The sequence below is a fragment of the Eurosta solidaginis genome, chromosome 4, assembly GCF_040869045.1.
Source record: "Eurosta solidaginis isolate ZX-2024a chromosome 4, ASM4086904v1, whole genome shotgun sequence".
Lineage (NCBI taxonomy): Eukaryota > Metazoa > Arthropoda > Insecta > Diptera > Tephritidae > Eurosta > Eurosta solidaginis.
The window spans coordinates 211,632,867-211,654,499 of NC_090322.1; the positions used below are offsets into that span (position 1 = coordinate 211,632,867).

General features: G+C 36.5%; 1 protein-coding gene across 1 annotated transcript in view; it reads left to right on the forward strand.

Moving 5' to 3' along the window:
- The window catches only part of LOC137250942 (uncharacterized), an 83,033-nt gene that overhangs the window by 20,341 nt on the left and 41,059 nt on the right, over positions 1–21,633 (forward strand). The window contains exons 4-5 of the mRNA XM_067784696.1: positions 15,649–15,842; positions 17,553–17,649. Of these exons, the coding sequence (XP_067640797.1) occupies positions 15,649–15,842; positions 17,553–17,649 (291 nt within the window). The remainder of the gene's footprint in view (positions 1–15,648; positions 15,843–17,552; positions 17,650–21,633) is intronic.

Consider the following 21,633-nt stretch of genomic DNA (forward strand, 5'->3'; position numbering starts at 1 on the left):
TACAAAATCTTACTGCGCTCGTGCTATACAGCACTCAACCATTTTAGATTTAGATGATTCGGAATAACGTGACATGTCAGTCGGAATGCTATAGATTTTTTCAAATTTTATTCAGGTCGCTGCTTTTGGCATCCTTTTAACTTAGTTAGCTTTTTATTTGCAATGAAATGTAAATTTTGATGGGTTTTTATGAATTATGTGTGACTTTCTGAAATGCATTTGAGTTATTCTGAAATACATTTGATTAGTTCTGAAATACTGTTTACACCCTCCGAAATATATTTGGGGTTTTCTGAAATACATTTGAGGTTTTCTGGAATGGATTTGAAAAATCTGAAACACAGTTGAGTTTTTCCGAAATGCACTTGAGCTTTTCTGAAATAAAGTTGAGGGTTTCTGAAATACAATTTGATGTATCTGAAACACATTTGCACTTTTCTGATATTCATTTGAGCTTTTCTGAAATAGTTTTTCTGTAAAAGTTTTTCTGAAATACATTTGATTCTTCTTCGAAATACAGTGGGAAAAGATGTAGATAAAAAGTACGAAAGTTTTCTCAAATTATAGATTTTTTTCGAAAATGTTTTTGAAATTGGCTTGTATAATATCAGTTACAAAATTTTCGGAAGTTTTTTCTTGAATTAACGAATATAAAATACGAACAATTTAATTGACGAAATTTGATAAAAAATTGCCGCTGCTAGTATTTTCTTGTTCACTTTTGTGTTCACGATCTCGCTTTAGAGGCATGAGACCGTTGAAAAAGTAAGATTGAGTTTCAATTCATTTTTTTTTTGTACTATGGCGGTCTGCCCTATCAAGATTATTGAAAGTTTTATTCATTCCAAAAAAGTGCACATATCCAAGAATTTTTAAAACTCTAAATAAAACTAGGAGAATCTATCAACAAATTTAGTGATTTTTCTTTTTTGTACGCCGCCGTACCCTTTCAATGACGCTGCGTACAAACTCAAGGTCAGTTGAACACATAATTGTATATGTATCTACATATGTAGGTGCTCATATATTCGGATATGTATTTATTTTGAAAACAATGAAAAAGTCGACAATGCATTCGTAATATCCAAAAGTTGCGGAAATGAATTCTTCTTCCTATTTTATTATTTTATTTTTATTTTTTCCATATACCCTAAAAATATTAAACAATTAATGCAAATATGACCTTGCACTCGGTAAGTACTTAATATGCAGTAACCGTTTTAAGGTCATTGTTACCTACCTGTCATGCGGTATAAAAGGGGTTGCATTTTTGTACGCGGCAGCAGTAAAATTGTTGGATTACCATGGGTATATCACAATCTAAGGAATATATCGATAAACGTGACGCTTTCACACAATTATCGGTTACAGACCACCAGCATATCACAATTAACAACCTTAGTAAAATTAACGAAGTAAATAATGGTATTCGGCCTGAAAATCAAAACAGCCAAATAAAATACAAAGCGAAAAGGCGAAAAGCTAACAATGACAAAGAGCAACATAAACGGCATAAAGCAGGAATAGTGACAGCGACTCACTCTTTGACACCAAATCAGCAGTCTCCAGGACTTGATACAGTTATTATTAGCATGTCTTGTATATATTTGGCTATTTTTATGTCTTTATACTTGTCCATGTAATAATATAAATTTTGAAAGTGAAAAAGAGCTGTTAAAATATACTTAAGATAGCGGGTTCGAATGGAGCTCAAGGCCTAACAAAACTTATTTTATCATTATTATTGTTATGATAATTTTTTTCGGGAGCGTGTCATTATTCTGTATTACAAAATTCTGGGTGACAAAATTCTGTAAATTGTAAAAAAAATTCTGCTTGAACAAAATCCTGATTTTTAAAATTCTGCTTTTTAAAATTCTGCTTTCTAAATTTCTGCTTTCTAAAATTCTGCATGTTTAATTCTGGAAGTCAAAATTCCGTAATCATGGCATGGCGTAGCCGGTGTTGGATCGGCTAAGGGTTATTTTTTTCAAAGTGCGGCCGAAGGCCGCCTACGCAGAAGGGTATACTACGCAGAAGGACATCACCGTGGCAGTAGCCACGGTTATACCACACACCCGGACTTAGCATGGCGTAGCCCATGGTTATTTTTTATAAGCGCGGCCGAAGGTCGCCTATGCAGAAATATGTTCTACTTAGAATTACTGTGCATGGCGCACTTTTTCAAAATAATGACATGACCTCTTTGACATTGCTAACATTATAATTTAATACAGAACTTTGAAAGCAGAATTTTAAAAAGCAGAATTTTGTTTTTAGAACTTTGTACAGAATTTCTGTTTGGGTTTTGTTAATAGCCTTATAAATGTATTTTAACTTTCTGGTTAATAATTGAGCTCAAGGCCAAAAGGATAAATAAAACACCATGTATTTTGTGGTATTATAATTCATAAATTGGTCGATATTTCAGTTTCAATCTGAAACCATCATCAGGACTAAAAAACACAAAATATAATAACAAACATTAGGCAAACATAAAAATAGCAGGTGGATATTTTACATATGGGCATATTTCATAAACAAATACAACTTACACAAATGAATGTACTTGATCGACTGATAATATGTTCGAACGGATGAATGAGCAAAGACAAAACAGGAGAAAGGGTAAACAAAATTAAAGTACAGTAAGTATAAACAAATTTTCTTAAAGCATGTACAGTCAAGTATAAACAAAATTAACAATATATGTAACAACAAACAATAAGAACAAATTTCCAAATCATCTTCTTGCTATTTTTGTTGTTGTCGCCAAGTATGTGGGTGGCGGGATATTCGCTGTCGTATCATGAACACTGCTCAACTCACATTAGAGTTGGGTCGTTTCGTTCTGAACAATTGACCGGGTCTCTCAACTGAACAAGTGAACTAGATCTTCGATTTCGGTTCTATTTGTTCTTTTAGTTCCTTTTATCTAATGTTATTCTTTCTCTCTTCTCGTTCGCGAACATTGTAAATTCATGCATACATTCGCAGAAATTCACAGTGAGCACAAATGTCGATGATGCCTCTTACACTAAAATTATGTGTGGTCATTTTTGTGTGTGGCACTGCTACAATAATACTTATATGTATGGACTATTTATGAAAAACATGTTTTGTAAGAAACTAATTATTACATTTATTAAACTTGAAAAGTTCATATTTACAATTTATGTCTGTACTCTTTCAACTCTAATGTGAGTTGAGCAGTGTTCATGATACGACAGCGAATATTCCGCCACCCACATACTTGGCGACAACAACAAAAATAGCAAGAAGATGATTTGGAAATTTGTTCTTATTGTTTGTTGTTACAAATATTGTTAATTTTGTTTATACTTGACTGTACATGATTTAAGAACATTTGTTTATACTTACTGTACTTTAATTTTATTTACCTTTTCTCCTGTTTTGTCTTTGTTCATTCATCCGTTCGAACATATGATCAGTCGATCAAGTACATTCATTTGTGTAAGTTGTATTTGTTTATGAAATATGCCCATATGTAAAATATCCACCTGCTATTTTTATGTTCGCCTAATGTTTGTTATTATATTTTGTGTTTTTTTTAGTCCTGATTAAGGCTGAGTAACACAGCACTGCTGTGTTAACACTCAGTAATGTGCGGCACGCACACGCACACTTATCGATTAATTTATAACACAGTGGCACACTCGATGGCACAAAGCTGACTGTTTCTATAGCACAGAGAATGACACTCAGATCGTAAGTGCACATTCATACATACATAGTCCATTGTGCTTGTGTGTTGATTGTACGCATAATCTTGCCTGTGTATTACGTTTAAAAGATGTGGGCACAAAATGTATACTCTAAGTTGAAAATGTTCTATTTAAACAAAAGTTGTTGTTATATAACGTAGATTCCCTTAACATGGGAGTATGAAATGAAAGAAGATAAATGTTGCCATGATTTACTTTTCTAAATGGCGTCAAACGTGGCTTTAGAGGTAAGTAACACAGTACTGTGCTCTGATATTGTGCCAACACTCATATCGACTTTCGATAATCAGTTATAATACAATTGTGTCAACACAATGTGTTAACACTGCAAAGTGTGCCTGAGCTACTGTGTGAACACTCAAAAAATAGTGTCATTACCCACCACTAGTCCTGATGATGGTTTCAGATTGAAAACGAAATAATAATATAAATTATAATACCACTAAATACATGGTGTTTTATTTATCCTTTTGGCCTTGAGCTCAATAATTAATCAGAAAGTTAAAATACAGAATTTCAACAACAACCCTTTTTTTCTTAAACATTGCCGATGAAGGAATTTAGCAGTTCCCTAAATTTTTTCTTTCTTCTATTCTAATTAAATTTTTTTTTTTTCATTTAAGAAAAAATGTATCATAATAATAATGATAAAATAATTATTGTTAGGCATTTAGCTCGATTCGAACCCGCGATCTTACAAATCAGTAGGTCGATATAATAACAAAAATTGTTATATTTAGGATATTCACAAAGTGTACATATCACCCTTATTCAAATGGAGGGTAAAATTTCCAAGTGCACCACTCAACATTTTTTGATATCTCCAATTTCGATGAAACTGTGTAGTAAAATTGTTGTATTATTGGACCTCAGCTTAACGCCAAAAATCCAGACTTAATAACAACGAGTTACGCAAATACAGGGGCTTGGAAATTTAGTATTTCCCTCCTACGTAAAGACTGTTCTGAAAAATATTATCATTCAACGAGTTTGTCCTTATTTGCCTCCAATATTCTTCTAATGGAAAAAGCATATTTAAACTAGTTGAACATTTATGTAAAACAGTACGTACATCTCAGCCATACTTGGATATATTCTGCATACTATTAGCCCAGTATTCGGGGAAGATTAATAGATTCTCCTCGTTTTAAATAACTGTTCAATATATATATATTCAATCTAAGGAATATATCGATCCTGTTGTAGATCTGTTGGAATGTGCAGAGACCAAACTAGGGCAGAATAAAGTTGACACAATTTGTTGCTATAGAAAAGTGTCAGCCGTCACTTTGAACAATCCTCGTTTATTATTTCTTCAATATAATGCCATTATGTGAAAATTTAACGGATCTCAAAGTCTCTAGTACAAAAAGTATATCATGAAACAAGTTTTTTTGGTGACACAAGGAGTACAGTGACGTACGTTGGTTTACTCCAAAACTGGAACTATATATCCTTTTTGATCCATTTTTATGCAGTTTTAATTATCCATCTAATATATAAAATTCTTCTGTCACTGTTTTAGAGGCTTAACTCCTCCGAAACGGCTGAACCGATTCTCATGAAATTTTGTGAGCATATTGGGTAGATCTGAGAATCGGCCAACGTCTACCTTTTTTTCGCTACGTACCTAGAATGTGTTTATACAATATGGATATCAAATGAAAGCTGTTGATGTGTGCTATAGTACAGTATAATTTTCATACCCCTGGGTGACTAGGGTCTCGAGATATAGGCCAAAACGTGGACCCGGGTACCCATAGAATGTGTTTATATAATATGGATATCAAAAGAAAGCTGTTGATGGGTGCTATAGTAGAGGATAATTTTCATACAACTGGGAGGCTAGGGTCTCGAGATATAGCCCAAAACGTGGACCCGGGTACCCCTAGAATGTGTTTATATAATATGGATATCAAAAGAAAGCTGTTGATGAGTGCTATAGTACAGGATAATTTTCATACAAATGGGAGGCTAGGGTCTCGATATATAGTCCAAAACGTGGACCCGGGTACCCCTAGAATGTCTTTATACAATATGGATATCAAACGAAAGCTGTTGATGAGTGCTATAGTACAGGATAATCTTCATACAACTGGGAGGCTAGGATCTCGAGATATAGCCCAAAACGTGGACCCGGGTACCCCTAGAATGTGTTTATATAATACGGATATCAAAAGAAAGCTGTTGATGAGTGCTATAGTACAGGATAATTTTCATACAACTGGGAGGCTAGGGTCTCGAGATATAGTCCAAAACGTGGACCCGGGTACCCCTGAAGTGTGTTTATACAATATGGATATCAAATGAAAACTGTTGATGAGTGCTATAGTACAGGATAATTTTCATACAACTGGGAGGCTAGAGTCTCGAGATATAGCCCCAAACGTGGACCCGGGTACCCCTAGAATGTGTTTATACAATATAGATATCAAATAAAAGCTGTTGATGAGTGCTATAGTACAGGATAATTTTCGTACAACTGGGAGGCTAGGGTCTCGAGATATAGCCCAAAAGGGTGACCCGTGTACCCCTAGAATGTGTTTTTATAATATGGATATCAAATGAAAGCTGTTGATGAGTGCTATAGAACAGGATAATCTTCATACAACTGGGAGGCTAGGGTCTCGAGATATAGCCCAAAACGTGGACCCGGGTACCCCTGAAATGTGTTTATACAATATGGACATCAAATGAAAGCTGTTGATGAGTGCTATAGCAAAGGATAATTTTCATACAACTGGGAGGCTAGGGTCTCGAGATACAGTCCAAAACGTGGACCCGGGTACCCCTAGAATGTGTTTATACAATATGGATATCAAATGAAAGCTGTTGATGAGTGCTATAGAACAGGATAATCTTCATACAACTGGGAGGCTAGGGTCTCGAGATATAGCCCAAAACGTGGACCCGGGTACCCCTAGAATGTGCTTATACAATATGCATATCAAATGAAAGCTGTTGATGAGTGCTATAGTACAGGATAATTTTTATACAACTGGGAGGCTAGGGTCTCGAGATACAGCCCAAAACGTTGACCCGGGTACCCCTAGAATGTGTTTATACAATATGGATATCAAATGAGAGCTGTTGAAGTGTGCTATAGTACAGGATAATTTTCATACAACTGGGAGGTTAGGGTCGCGAAATATAGCCCAAAACGTGGACACGGATACACCTAGAATGTGTTTTTACATTATGGGTATCAAATTGAAGCTCTTTATGTATGCTTTAGTACAGAGTAAGTTTTACACCGCTGGGTGACTACGGTCTCGAGACCTAGGCCAAAACATGGACCCGGATACACCTAGAATGTGGTTTTACATTATGGGTATCAAATTGAAGTTGTTGATGTATGCTTTAGTACAGAGTAAGTTTTACACCGCTGAGTGACTAGGGTCTCGAGATATAGGCCAAAACATGGACCCGGATACCCCCAGAATTTGTGTGTATTATGGATATAAAATGAAAGCTGTTGCTGAGAGCTCTAAAGTTCATTGTGATATTCGATTTAGTCGCATCAACCTGGCAAAACTGTTAAATATGCATGCGAAACCGAAATAAAGACAAGAATTAATAATACCCACATACCTATTTACATACGTTATATTCGATTTGCTTGAAATTTCGTATATAAATTTGCCTATATTAGTATTTACGTTGCTTTTTTCCGGGAAGTATACCAGAGACGGACTGGGACTGGGATTAGGACTAGCACTGGGACTGAGACTGAGACTCGGAGTGGAAATGGGACTGAGACTCGGAATGGGACTGGAAGAAAATATATACCACCCTCTGGGACTGGCAATAAGAGATGAAGAAGAAGGAGAAAAACTTGACAGAAGAGAAAAGAGAGAAGGAGACTGAGAAAGACAGAGACGAAAGAAAGAATGAGACGAGGATGGAGATGAAGCGAAAAAGGCGGAGGGAGGAGTGAATAAAAAGATTAGGAAAAAGTGTAGAGGGATAGGGCAGAGTTAGGCGGAAAAAGCTTATTAAAATGTATGCAGATAGGCCAAATTTAGGGCAGAACAACGTCTGCCGGGTCTGCTAGTTATTATATATATATCTAGCATTGATTCTAGGTAGTAAAATGTCTCAAAGTGGAGGAGAGAATGAAAATGGCCTTAATGGAAGGGTATAAAAGGGGTTAATAAGGGTAATTCAAAGCTTCAGCAACCCAATTTCCAACCTAGCCTCCGCGTGGTTTTTAAATGGGCGTGGCACCGCCCACTTGTAATAAAATCAATTTTACAAATATAATTAATCATAAATCAAAAATAGTTAAACCTATCGGAAGGGAAGTTGCCTTTACTATAAGGAATGATTTGAAGAAAAATTAACGAAATCGGTTAAGGACCACCCCCACTTTTATATAAAAGATTTGTAAAAGGGTCGCGGACGAATAAAATAAGCTATATCTTTGCAAAAAAGAGCCTTATATCAATGATATTTCATTTCCCAAGTTGATTTAAAACAATAAATAGAAAAAACTTCAAATTTTAAAAAATTGGCGTGGTTCCGCCCCTTTTATGACTAAGCAATGTTTCGGTAGCCATAACTTGAAGAAAAATTATTTCAGAATATAAACATATGTATATGTATTGTTGCGCAGCCTTGTAACACTATTAAGCACACAAAACAAACAACAACAAGATTTCAAGTGTACAGATGAATATGTAGTGTTCGGTTTCACCCGAACTTAGACTTCCTTACTTGTTTTTTATTTCGAGTTTTCATTTTTTTAATATATTAAAAATTAAGTTTGACTTGTATTGGATTTATCCTTACAAAAATCAGTCTTTTTCGAAGGACCTAAATTTATAGCAAAAAAAATTAAATAAAATACATGTTTTTGTACTTCAATTGAATGAATTAACTGTTTTAAACTATTCTTTAAAAAATATTAGCTAAAATTACCTTTTGAGGTAAAATTTAAATATAAAATTTGTAGTCACGTAAAAGACAACGACACGTCTTTTAGACGTTTTTTTTTTTTTTAAATCGTATATATTTCAGCAAACAAAAAAGTTACTACTGAAAAAGAGCCCCCACTGACAAGCTGGTAATGGTAGCTGAGAAAACTCAGAATGAGAACGTTCTCTCTTTCCGATTGCGGGAGACTGAGAGCAAAATTAAAACGACGTACGTCTCACAGATATATGTTATCTCACTAGGGCTAATGAAATCGGTTGTAGCTGCCAGCAGATAAAATGTATGTAGTTTTAGAAGATTTTTGGTAGAAAACAGGTAAGCAGTTGCAGAAGGGAGATAGCATGAAAAGTTGAAGCAAACGTCAAAAATTGGTTGACACTTAAGTTACAGAATATGAATAACAAACATTAACGACAGTTAAATGAAAACATTTTCAAGGACATTGTTTATTTTTATGTTTTTTATTACTTAAAGTGGGGGGGCGTGTCGTATGTTTGTTCAATGTACACATATACATTCAATTTAGGACTAAAGTGAAATAATTAATTCTTCAGTTCATACACACTTTACGTAAGTACCTGCTCTTGTTTATAAAAGAATTTAGATTTTGAAAACAGCATCAGTCAACTTGAAAAGTTTGTAAAACATACAACGCATACGGAAGTACTCATTTAGAACTCATAGAACTACTTCTTGCGAAAAAATACCATGGGTGCATTACAATCTAAGAAAAAAATGTACAGCGCTAAAGTCGATAAGCTATCAAAATGTAACGCAAGAATATACGAGTACAGACCCGTTTCAGCATCTCCAGCTGGTGCACTGGCAGCAGCTCGAATATTGTGTGGAGAAACGTCACCTCAACGCAAACGTGCAAAGTATGATTCGGAATATGACGCCCAAAATACAAGCGATTATATATTCACAACCCTGTCTACAACAAAATATGAATCTTATAAGTTAAACGTTGGATTACTGTCGGATAATTCGCTTACAAAAGGTTTCATCTCTTTTAAAGAAGTTGAAAATTGTACAAAAACCCACACGGAATACAAAGTAGGAAAATTTCAAGATAAAATCAAAAATAAGTTACCTCGCCGTATATCACTACGTCTGCCCAAACGCCGTCGTTCAATATACAAAAAAACAGATGTAATTTTACAAGCGCCATTAACATCTACTGTATTTATAGATACCATCGAATATAAGGAACAGCTGATCAACACCAAAAGCAAAGACATTAACAACACAACTACAAAAGAAAGCTGTATAGTCCATGAAACAGAATTCCATAAAACATCACCCGTTAAAACTGATTGTACAATGAAGTGCTATAAACCATATACTTTTACAAAAATGCCTAATAGACAAGCCGAACTCATGCAGAAACTAATGCTAGAGCTCACACAGCGTCATGCAGAGCAAAGTAAAGCAGATCAGCAAGAACCAGTAACTCCTACACCTTCAACGTCCTCAGATAAAAGCTCACCTGATTTTTTGAAGCAATTAATATTAACAGAAATAAAGCAGCGTCACGCTCGAAGATGCAGTGAAAGTCCAATGAAGTTTGCTACAAAGTCAAGGTCATCAGATGGTGTGACTCTAAAACTTTTCACAAACTCCGATTTGCTATAGCTGTGATTTTGTAAAGATGAAAACAAAAAATTGATAAACAAAGATTTGTTCTTTGCGATGAGTGTAAATATTTGTTACTTTAGAAGTTAACAGTTTGAAGTAGATATTCTAAGGTTTAGTTTCGTAGTTTCTTATTTAAAATAAAGCTATATAAAATAAAATAAAAAAACACTGACTTTATATTTTTACCAGGGATTTTGTCCTTTCGAAATGGTAGCCGATATTCCGCTTAGCTGTCGATATGCACAAGTACGCGTTCAAAACCAAAGGTTGCTGCTGTTTTTAAGCATTTTTATACTCAGCTGAACGGAGCTCACAGAGTATATTAATTTTGTTCGCATAACGGTACCCCGTAACGGCTTAAACTAATCGAGATAGATATACTCTTCTATATATCAAAATGATGTGGGCGAAAAAAGTAATTCATTTAGCCATGTCCGTCCGTCCGTCCGTATGTCAGTCCGCAAACGCGATAACTTAGTAAATTTTGAGGTATCTTAATGAAATTTGATGTGCAAGTTCCTGTGCACTCATCTCAGATCGCTACTTAAAATGAACGAAATCGGTCTATAACCACGCCCAATTTTTCTATATCGAAAATTGCGAAAACTCGAAAAAGTGCGATAATTCTTTACCAAAGACGGATAAAGCGATGAAACTTGGTAAGTTGGTTAATCTTATGATGCAGAATAGACAATTAGTAAAATTTTGGACAATAGGCCTGGCACCGCCCACTTTTAAAAGAAGGTAATTAAAAAGTTTTGCAAGCTGTAATTTGGCAGCTGAGTATGTAAGTTCCGTTACACCCGAACTTAGCCTTCCTTACTTGTTTGTACTATTTTTAAAACCACCAAATAGTTTTAAGCAATTTCTAAGATTTCCTTGTTTTAATTTTGGTCCGTACACTTGAAAAGTATAATTTTCGATGAAAAGTCTAAAATTAAAACCAAAACGTTTTACCCTTACCGCGTGTTTAAACTTTTTTGGTTTATTTTATAAACTATGAGACTAAAACCAGCTTTTATTATACTTGGGCTTAAATTTTAGTCCAGTAGTTCCAAAAGGGGAAATTTTCTGTACTGAAAATTTATCCAAAATCTTTCACTTCTAAACAAGCCATATGAGCTCGATTCGTTTAAAACCAAAAAAATTTGGTCGTTTATTTGCACCAGAAAGTTTAAGATTTGCACCACAATTTTCAACCGTGTAGTGGCTTGCTTTTTATGACAGAAAAAGGCAGCTCGAAACTCAATGGAAATGTTAAAAAAGATAAAATTTTTAAATCCTTATAATAGCGGAAGGAAAAATTGCTTGATCTATTATATCAGCTATCAGGTACAAAGATTTAGGTGCCTTGTACTCACTAGAGATATTTTGTGGAGCGTCTATGGGTCATTTCTCTAGAGCTACTTCCTTTTAATTTGTTCCTCACACGATTCCAAGGTATCGAAGACATTCTCCACTTGGTTTTTCCAACGCCTTCCTCCTCTCCTTTCATAAGGGAGTTTTGATAAGAATACCTTTTTGCGCGAAGCACCTTCATCCATTCGCTCATGGCCTAGCTAACGAAACCGTTGGGTATTGTTTTTTTGCGCTACATATCTATGAACTACATACATAGGTTCTATCTTTCTTTAAGTCTTCATCGTATAGGTCCATTTGTCTCTCAAAGCACTTTTCTCTCGAAAACTCCCAGAGCTGTCTGGAGTTGTCGTATACTTTGATTTTCCTTTGTAGAGAAGAAATGATTCCACGCTGGTATTTGTGTTAATACTGCTACCTAGCACCAAACTAAATACATATGACGATAGGTGGTGACAAGCTTGTATAGATTAGGCATAACAGTTGATGTAGAAGCTCTACTAACTCCTCGCTGCCGTATTTGAGTAGGTACAGGGCCAATCCATTTGCACCCGTGGCTTTGTTATTTTTATATAGCTTTACATAACTCGCCATAGATGGTTAACGGAAGGTAATTCCATCGTCTTCGATTCTGGAGACCGATTCATCATTCTTCCTGGGTGCTCCATTAAGGCAGTTTCCTGAATAATCAAAGCACTAACTAGAAATCGGTAAAAGGTCACCATTTTCTTACAGGAGTTCACGTTTGGCTTGAACCTGCGGGTGGGACTGACTTTACGAATGTCGGGGTAAATACACCTACACCTTCCCTTTCAATAGAGGCCCAACTTTATATCATCCGACTGGTCCTGTAGTTGCCATATGAAGTATGTGAGTCTGCTGCTCCGACATGTGTATAAACATAATATTGAACTTCTCGCGTATTGCACATAACAAGCGTCCCTGGTAGTACGTAATTAAAACATATTACATACAAACTTAATCAAATATATCCAGCTGCCATTACGTTGGTAATTAAAAGTCGTCGAAGTGATTTGTGCAACAACGAAACGCTTTGACTTCATTACCACGAATCGGAAATACTAGACTTTTCATTGTCGTTTGTTTATATCTGTCGTTAATATGACTTTGATTACATTTGTCTTCATTTGTCACTGCCAAGGCCAAATTAAAGAGCTTTTGTGAGAGCTTATTTTCTTTTAATTTACTTCTACTGAAGTTCATTGTGGAATCGCATTAAAATAGAATTAATTTTTTTCACCATCGTAAGTAAAACGCACCGTCCCGCCACGGTGGAGAAATGGCAGAACATACTATATATGTGTATACGGATGGTTCCAAGTTAATGGAAGGGGTCGGTTCTGCTGTTTACGGTGTCAATCCAGGAATAAGTATATCCTACAAGATGCCAGATTACTGCAGCGTCTTTCAGACGGAAGTTTTAGCCATGATGACAGCAGCAGAAATTCTGAAGCAAGCGTGCTTAAGCTGCAGTCGCGTCAATATTTTCATATATTGATAGTCACGCGGCGATTAAGACAATGATTTCACACACCACTTCATCAAGAAGTGTTCTGGAATGCAAAGAAACATTTTAAAAACTTCGCTTAAGCCTGACCATACTTATCTACTATATATATTCCCGGTCATAAAGGCAGAGAAGGTAACGAAAAGGCCGATGAGTTGGTAAAGGTGGGTGCAACACTAGCTGAAGCGACGATAGACGTCCCAATCAGTTTGGAAAAAATCAAAAGTAGACAGCCTTTGCATTTCATTCACCAAGCAGGAAATTAGACTCCCAAAGTGGCTCATATCTCTGAAGAGAGAAGACTTAAGGCTTACGATGTGCATACTACCTGGATACTACTTTCTGGCGTCACATTATAAGTTAGGCCTCGTCAATAAAAGCAGGTTTAAAAAGTGCGAAATGCAGGAAGAAAACAGTTGAGCATGTTCTGTGTTTGCGTCCCGCGCTCGCCATCTCAAGACTCCAATTTTTAAGGGCGGCAGAGCTGGCAGATCTCAAGGCAGCAATTAAACTAGGTCCTAAAAAACGTTTAGTATTTGCCAAGAGGACGGAGTTATTCTATAACATAAGTTCTGGTAACTGATTGGGGTTCTTCCGTTTGGTCGTCAAACAAATTCTGGTTACACTACGAACACATGCAGTCTATGTGAGACCTTTATTGATCGACCAATTCAACCTAACTAAGTTAAACCGAAATTTTATGGGTAAGTCCGTAACTACCCTGAAAAGATGTCAGTTACTAGTGGTACGAGTTTATGATTCGCAACTAGTCCAAAAGTGCCAAATAAGTACTAGTGCATTAGCAACTACATTTCCTCCAGTTATAAAATCGACAGTTTGAATTTTTATATTTTATATTTGAGAAAAAGGCCACGAACAAAAAACTGCTCCCAGATTTAAGTAGCTTCGGCTATGAGTATGCATTTTTTCCACACCTTCCCACCGGTTCGGCACTTTCCAAAAAGGGGATAATATCGTACTAGAAGTTTTTACACTAGTTTGGAACTATTGAAAAAGTGCCAATAAAAAACTAATTCTAAAGTTGAAATTCTTAACAAATTCAGAACTAGATAAAAGGTAATACAGCGGAGACAAAAATCCACCGCCTAGGACATCCCCATGTTAAAGTCGCCAGGTGAAATCATGTAGAAGAGATTGATGGCGAACTAGGAATATGTCCGAATGCACTAGAAGTTCACCAGTTCAAGACAAGACATTTTCCCTACAGGGTAAGTACTTATAAAGACGTCGGTGGATGACGTTGTTATGTCATACTGTTTGCTTCTCACTGTTTTATGTATGGAACATTTTTTTTTTTTTTTGGAGAAAACAACCGCTTTCATGAAAACTGTTTAAGGTTATCACAAAACTGCCTCAAATTTGTGGCCTAATATTTGATAGGGGTGGACAGTCGTAGGGGAAGTGGGCATCTGTTTCTTTACAGCCCACCTGTCTATAGCTCCTACATCACTCGTTGAATGAGCTGTAGGCCAAAAGGTCAGTGTCTCGTATTTGTGGCAGAGCCTTAATATACCTTTAATTTAAATTTACGGGTTTTTTCTGGTTGTCATCTGACCAAGATTGTGTGACGATTTTGCAAGTGTCCGTAGAATACGAGCTGCGAGCGAATTGTGGTTCTCTTGAGATTAGTCAGAAAGGCTCTCTCACAGCGCTTACATGAATTGGAAGTAACACGCCCTCTCTTTCCCAAGTAAGTCTGCATGGAAGATCCAACTGAGTTGGGGAGATGGATGTATATTGCGACATTTCGCTTTTAGGAATAATATATCTACCACAATGCCGCAGTTCTTTTTGGACTCATCAGTGTAGAATGAGGTGATACCCTCCTTACAAATCGTATCGCCTGATCAATCTTCTTTTGAGGGAAGTTTCACCTTAAAATTCCTGTTAAAGTTCAGTGTGGGCGTAAGACTATCATTAGCTCTCGATGCACTGCTACATTAGCCCAATGACTGTGCCAATAGTTATAAGGCGTACGTGGAGGTCCAATGACAGCTCGTTATTGATAAGATTTAAAGCGCTCGTTGGTATAGGTTTAGTTTTTTAATGTTGAATTGATTATTAAGGACAGCTCCGTACGTTAGGATGGGTCTTATGACCCCTGCGTAAAACCACATCATTCTCTTCCACGAGTAATATGCGATGTGCGTCTTCTTTCAATACTGACTTTCCAGTTTAGGTTGATGTCTATGTCGACACCAATGTAGTTAATCATTGTTAAGATCGAGATTCCTATGCCATTTAGTGTGGGCAGTAGAAATTGAGGTATTTTGGTTATATTACAGAAGAGTATCAGAGTATTGCCGTGTGTAGCTTTTGCCTTAAATCAATTATAAACAATTTTAAGTATGTCCATACTTGCGTATATAAATTCATATTATTTTTTATTTTTTTATTTTTTAAACCGATTTCATTTTATAGGTCCAAAAATCGTTGTAAGACCTGGCGAAATAATCCTTGTGAGCCTCGTATTAATGCTTTGGGTCGGTGCTATTGTTCTGTTCTTTAATCGGTGGGGTAAAATACGTATGCTGGAACCTTATCAACCGAAATTCCAACAGCAACATCGTTCTTCCTGTCCACTTGTCGATATGGATGCAATACCAACGCATGGGGTAAGTAAATTTCAGAAATAATAATACGATGCTTCAAAACTTATAAATTGACTAATCTACAAATTCAATGTGTATCGCTGCCAACACAATCCGCAGCCTTATCAGCAATATGACAAAGCAAGAGTTTTTTGTAGCTCACAACTGCATGTCGCTCGAAGCTTTATTTAAAAAAAAAAAATGTAAGGTCACCACCCCACTGATACATGAGCATATTATGTTCTTCTTCTGCAATATTTATTGGCTACAAGTATGATGGTCAACTGAAAAGAGTTTGCAAAGAGTTCCATTAAAGGACTCTTTGTTTTGTATCCTATCATATTTCTCATCCTCTTAATGAGTCTGGTAAACAACCTCATTTGAAGCTATTTACTATTGGGTGCTCACCACAAATCGCATATAAGGATCTTCAACACTCAGCATCTGCACAAAGCTATGAATATGGTATTCCAGTGGTTTAAAAAGACATTCTGTGTTCGTTTTGAGAGCAGTGTTTTAACAAACTTTAAAATACGTCCCCCATATTTTATTTAACTCTAGTAACCATATAAGTCAGCGCCTCGTTACCCTTTGCCCAAATGCGAGTGAGCCGATTTTATCGTTGATGTAAGTAAGTCGCTCACCGCAAAATCTACGTTTTCCCTATGCTAAGCACCGTCAGAGAATGCAGAGCTAAAATTGAGTTTCCTAAGGCCATGATATTAATACCCATTGCCTGAATGGCTCGAAGAGGGCATACTCAATCTTTACGGAGCTGATCGTGTAGCTTAACCGCAAAGGGCAAAGGCTTATACAATTTGAAGGTCACTGAAATACAGACATTACAGTATAATTATTTGTAAACTACGTCCTTACTTTTCGACACGGCGCGACATTCCTCGTCGCATTAGAAGTTTGGGCTTTCGTTGCTCGGTTAAATAGTCAGGTTGAAGGTAGCTTTCATTATTTTTATGCTGGAAACTCGTACTTCATCATGATCATCTTTGGAGTTTTACTGGAGCCGATTTAGCCGATTGGAGATGTTACTCGTGTATGAATTCATACACTGCCCTTCCTTGTATAGCCTTTCGGGGAATATCTTCGCATGTATTTTCTAGTTTCTTATAAAAAGGGTCCTTCTCCATTGCGGCTGCATAGTTTGTTTGATTCAATTATACCAGCTACTTACTTGGCGTCGAAGTTTCTTTTCCACTCCAATACAAACATCGTAGATATATTTTGCAGCGCATTTCGACGCTGCATCCCTCGTTTGAAAACCGTGGTAGATGTCCGCCCCATCAAAAGCGTTATATTAATATGAGCCGTATCATTTTATGAAACCATCAGTCACCTGTGCATTTACGCCATCCTTTCTAAAAGTAAGTCATAGTCCTTAAAATTGTTGCGGTGACCCCTTCCAAAGATTGTTCCGTTCTTTTACTAGAGAGTTAACACGTGGCAGCTCCCGACACTAGCGCACAACTACGGTGTGCCAAGACAATAGTCTCCCGCTTGTAGCTGTATTTCAATGCTGCAAAACTCAAATGATGAGGCCTTAAACCTAGTAAGTGGGTTTGGGTTTCGTGAGACTATCTTCCTTTCTGCCTTGACGCTAGGTGATCCAAAGGTGTTGCAAAGGAACTTTAACCTACCCTGAAAAGTGCATACCTCCCATTATGTTGCATTTGAAACTGTGATCGTTCTTAATAAAACACAATTATTTTCCCTTTTCAGCGTGCTTCTGTATCCAGAATGTCAATGGGAATCGTCAATAACGTTAATATGCCAACATGTCATTTTGCTGCGTATAATCCAACGATATATGCAAAAGGTAAGGAACTAACTTCATATTTTTGTATTCTGTCATATAGCGAGACTTCCTATAAAAGCTATATAGAAGCCCACCTGCTCTGTTTAAAAGATAATTTTCAAAATTATTGATCTCGAACTCAAACCAAGAAACACTGATGGGAGGATTTGACTTATAACTCCAACCCCAGCGGCTTAGGAGGTTAGAATATACCCGCGGTAGGTATGCCTGTCGTAAGAGTCCAATAAACTATCAATTAGATTCAAGGGGTTGGTTGCGCAACCCTTTCAGGCTGTCAGCGCAATACATAGCTTCTCCAAAGCCAATTGTCAACCTCACCTATCCGTGGTGAATCCTGTTTAATTAACAGCCGAGGCTCTGGCGACCCCGAGCTCCTCGTGGACATAATGGGTGGGAGGGCGTTATGGCCGAAAAGTTATGTGGTCCAAGGCCTTCGGGGAGTGTCGTTATCGCTACAACAACAACAACAACAACAACAGCAACAATTTATAAATCCATGCTTCCCGATTCGCAGAACAAAATTCAATATCTTCTAATTGGTCCCAGCTTTTCAATGCAAGGTAAACACTTTTCTCACATGGACTACATAGACTGAGATGAGCTCCCAAATTACATGTAAGTAAGTCGACAAAGTGGCAGAGTGAAACTCTAGTCAACTTTAGTCGTAGTTTAAGCTAACTGAAAAAACAGGCCAAGATGAAACGTTTAATCATTAAATCTAGAATTTAAATTCAGATGGTACAACTAGTTTAGTAGACGGACAAATATACGTACATGTGTACTATATAAACTGCTGGTTTGCACTAATGCTAAAGTATTTTCATAGAAACAAACATAAACTCAACAGGAATACATTTATAGAAAGCTTTCTGTTTCCCATGAGCTTATCAATTTTTCCAAAATATCCAATGACATTCCTCACGTAAAAGTCTTTACTCCAAATTCAGACTAATAATACCCCAAGTACTGGCATTCACGCACTGACACTGATAAATGATTGCAGGATTTTCACCCCTCAAACTTTTGAACCACAAATCGTAAGTACATTTTAAAAGAATCAGAAAAACAGACACGCAAGCAAATTTTTGTGCATACGTACGTAAGTATGTAAAACATTTCCAAAAATTTTCAAAACAGGATTACTCTCATTTGCATGGTAAGTGCACTTACAACGCACCAACTACATTGTATGTATGTACAGCTTGCAACATGCAACATGCAACACTCTCAACGAGGCAGAAGTTATACAATTACATATCTACACATGTTATGCAGGATGGTCACGCATTCAAATAAGTTGGACTTTATGTACGTGTGCGTTGTTTTGTAGGAGGATGTAATAAGAATGTACCCATGCGAGGTCAATAAAGACCTCACATAGACCGAATGTGTTCATAGTGTTACCAGAATTTGTTGGACGACCAAACGTAAGAATCCCAATCAGGTACTATTACTTATGTAATAGTATAACTCCGTTCTCATTGAAAATACTAAAAGTTTTCTAAGGCCTAGCTTAATTGCTGCCTCGAGATCTGGCCACTCTGCCGCCCTTAATAGCTGGTGCCTTGTTCTGACGAGCGCAGGACATGAACACAAAACGTGCTTAATTGCTTCTTCCTGCATCGCGAACTTCCTAACCCAGCTGTTACAGACGGCACCTAACATATAAGCGTGTAATGACAGAAGGCAGTGTCCAGTTAAAATGCCCATCTTCATCCTTAAGTCTTCTCTCTTTAGAGATATAAGCCGATTCACGAGTCAGCCCCGCGCTTCTATTTACACCTTTTCTGATTGATGGATCATATGCCACTCCTCTCTCTTTTTAGTTTATCTCAAACGGATTGAGAAGTCTGTCGTCATTTCATTTGCTGCACCATCCTTTGCCAACTTTCGTTACCTTCTTCACTTTATGCCCTTGAACCCAGTATGTTCCGGCCTGAGCGAAGTTTTTCCAATGCTTTTTTGCATTCCACAACACTTCTTGACGAAGTACTCTGAGAGATTATTGCCTTAATCTCCGCCTAACTATTAATATATATAATGAGAGTAGGGAAGACCGATATAATTATTTCAGCGTTAGGGCTTCGTAAAAGATATACATTTTTTAAACGATTTTATTTAGCTTGACCTTTTGTAGAGAACAAAATTTTTATACTCAATTGAGCAGAGTAACTTTGATTGGTTAACGGTTGTTTGTACATATATAAAGGAATCGAGATAGATATAGACTTCCATATATCAAAATCATCAGTGTCGAAAAAAAATTCGATTGAGCCATGTCCGTCCGTCCGTCCGCCCGTTAACACGATAACTTGAGTAAATTTCGAGGTATCTTGATGAACTTTGGTACGTAGGTTCCTGGGCACTCATATCAGATCGCTATTTAAAATGAACGATATCGGACTATAACCACGCCCACTTTTTCGATATCGAAAATTTCGAAAAATTGAAAAAGTGCGATAATTCATTACCAAATAAGGATAAAGCGATGAAACTTAGTAGGTGAGTTGAACTTATGACGCAGAATAGAAAACCAGCAAAATTTTGGACAATGGGCGTGGCACCGCCCACTTTTAACAGAAGGTAATTAGAAGTTTTGCAAGCTGTAATTTGGCAGTCGTTGGAGACATCATGATAAAAGTTGGCAGGAACGTTACTCTTATTACTGTATGTATGCTTAATAAAAATCAGCAAAATCGGAGAACGACCACGCCCACTTTTTAAAAAAGAAATTTTTAAAGTCAAATTTTAAAAGAAAAGTTAATATCTTTACAGTATATAAGTAAATTGTGTCAACATTCAACTCCAGTAATGATATGGTGCAACAAAATACAAAAATAAAACAAATTTTCAAAATGGACGTGGCTCCGCCCTTTTTCATTTAATTTGTCTAGGATACTTTTAATGCCATATGTCGAACAAAACATTACCAATCCTTGTGAAATTTGGTACAGGCGTAGATTCTAGGACGGTTACTGTTTTCTGTGAAACAGGGCGAAATCGGTTGAAGCCACGCCCAGTTTTTATAAACAGTCGACCGTCTGTCCTTCCGCTCAGCCGTTAACATGATAGCTTGAGCAAAAATCGATATATCTTTATTAAACTCAGTTCACGTACTTATCTGAACTCACTTTATATTGGTGTAAAAAATGGCCGAAATCCGACTATGACCACGCCCACTTTTCGATATCGAAAATTACTAAAAACGAAAAAAATGCCATAATAATATACCAAATATGAAAAAGGGGATGAAACATGGTAATTGGATTGGTCTATTGACGCAAAATATAACTTTGGAAAAAAACTTTGTAAAATGGGTGTGACACCTCCCATATTAAGTAGAAGAAAACGGAAAAGTTTTGCAGGGCGAAATAAAAGCCCTTGGAATCTTGGAAGGATAACTGTTGGTGGTATTACATACTCTGGTGCTTGGGTATATGACTCATTGGGTTTTCGATAGTTGTTGATGTAGCTGCTTCATCTTGCGGTGTAGAGGATGGTGGATTCATTGTAAATTTTTTGATTTGGAATGGTCACTTCACTTATTATTTTTTTTGAAATATTTTTTTATCTGAAATTAGCACTTCACACTTAGAGTTCTTCACAACGACATAATGTATTCACAAAAACTGTTGCGTTATATATGGTCTACGAGACGAGGTAATTATTATTATTATTATTATTATGTTTATTTAGGTCTAAAAAGTACAAACTTCTTTACAGACTAGTTAAAAATAGAGAAAAGTTCAAGCTTAAATTTATAAATGCTATTATTAAAGTTAAGAAGACCACTATATCGATTTGCTAGGTGTAAAGCCTTAGATATGGGTTCATTCAACGCGTAATTCGTTCGATGAGTTACTTCAACAAATAGTCTGGTGTGCCTTTGATCACGTGGTGGAATATATGAAACGAATAAATTAGATAAATCAGGGAAGTTTATATTACCGTTGATAATGTTATAGGCAAGCATGAGTGAGATAC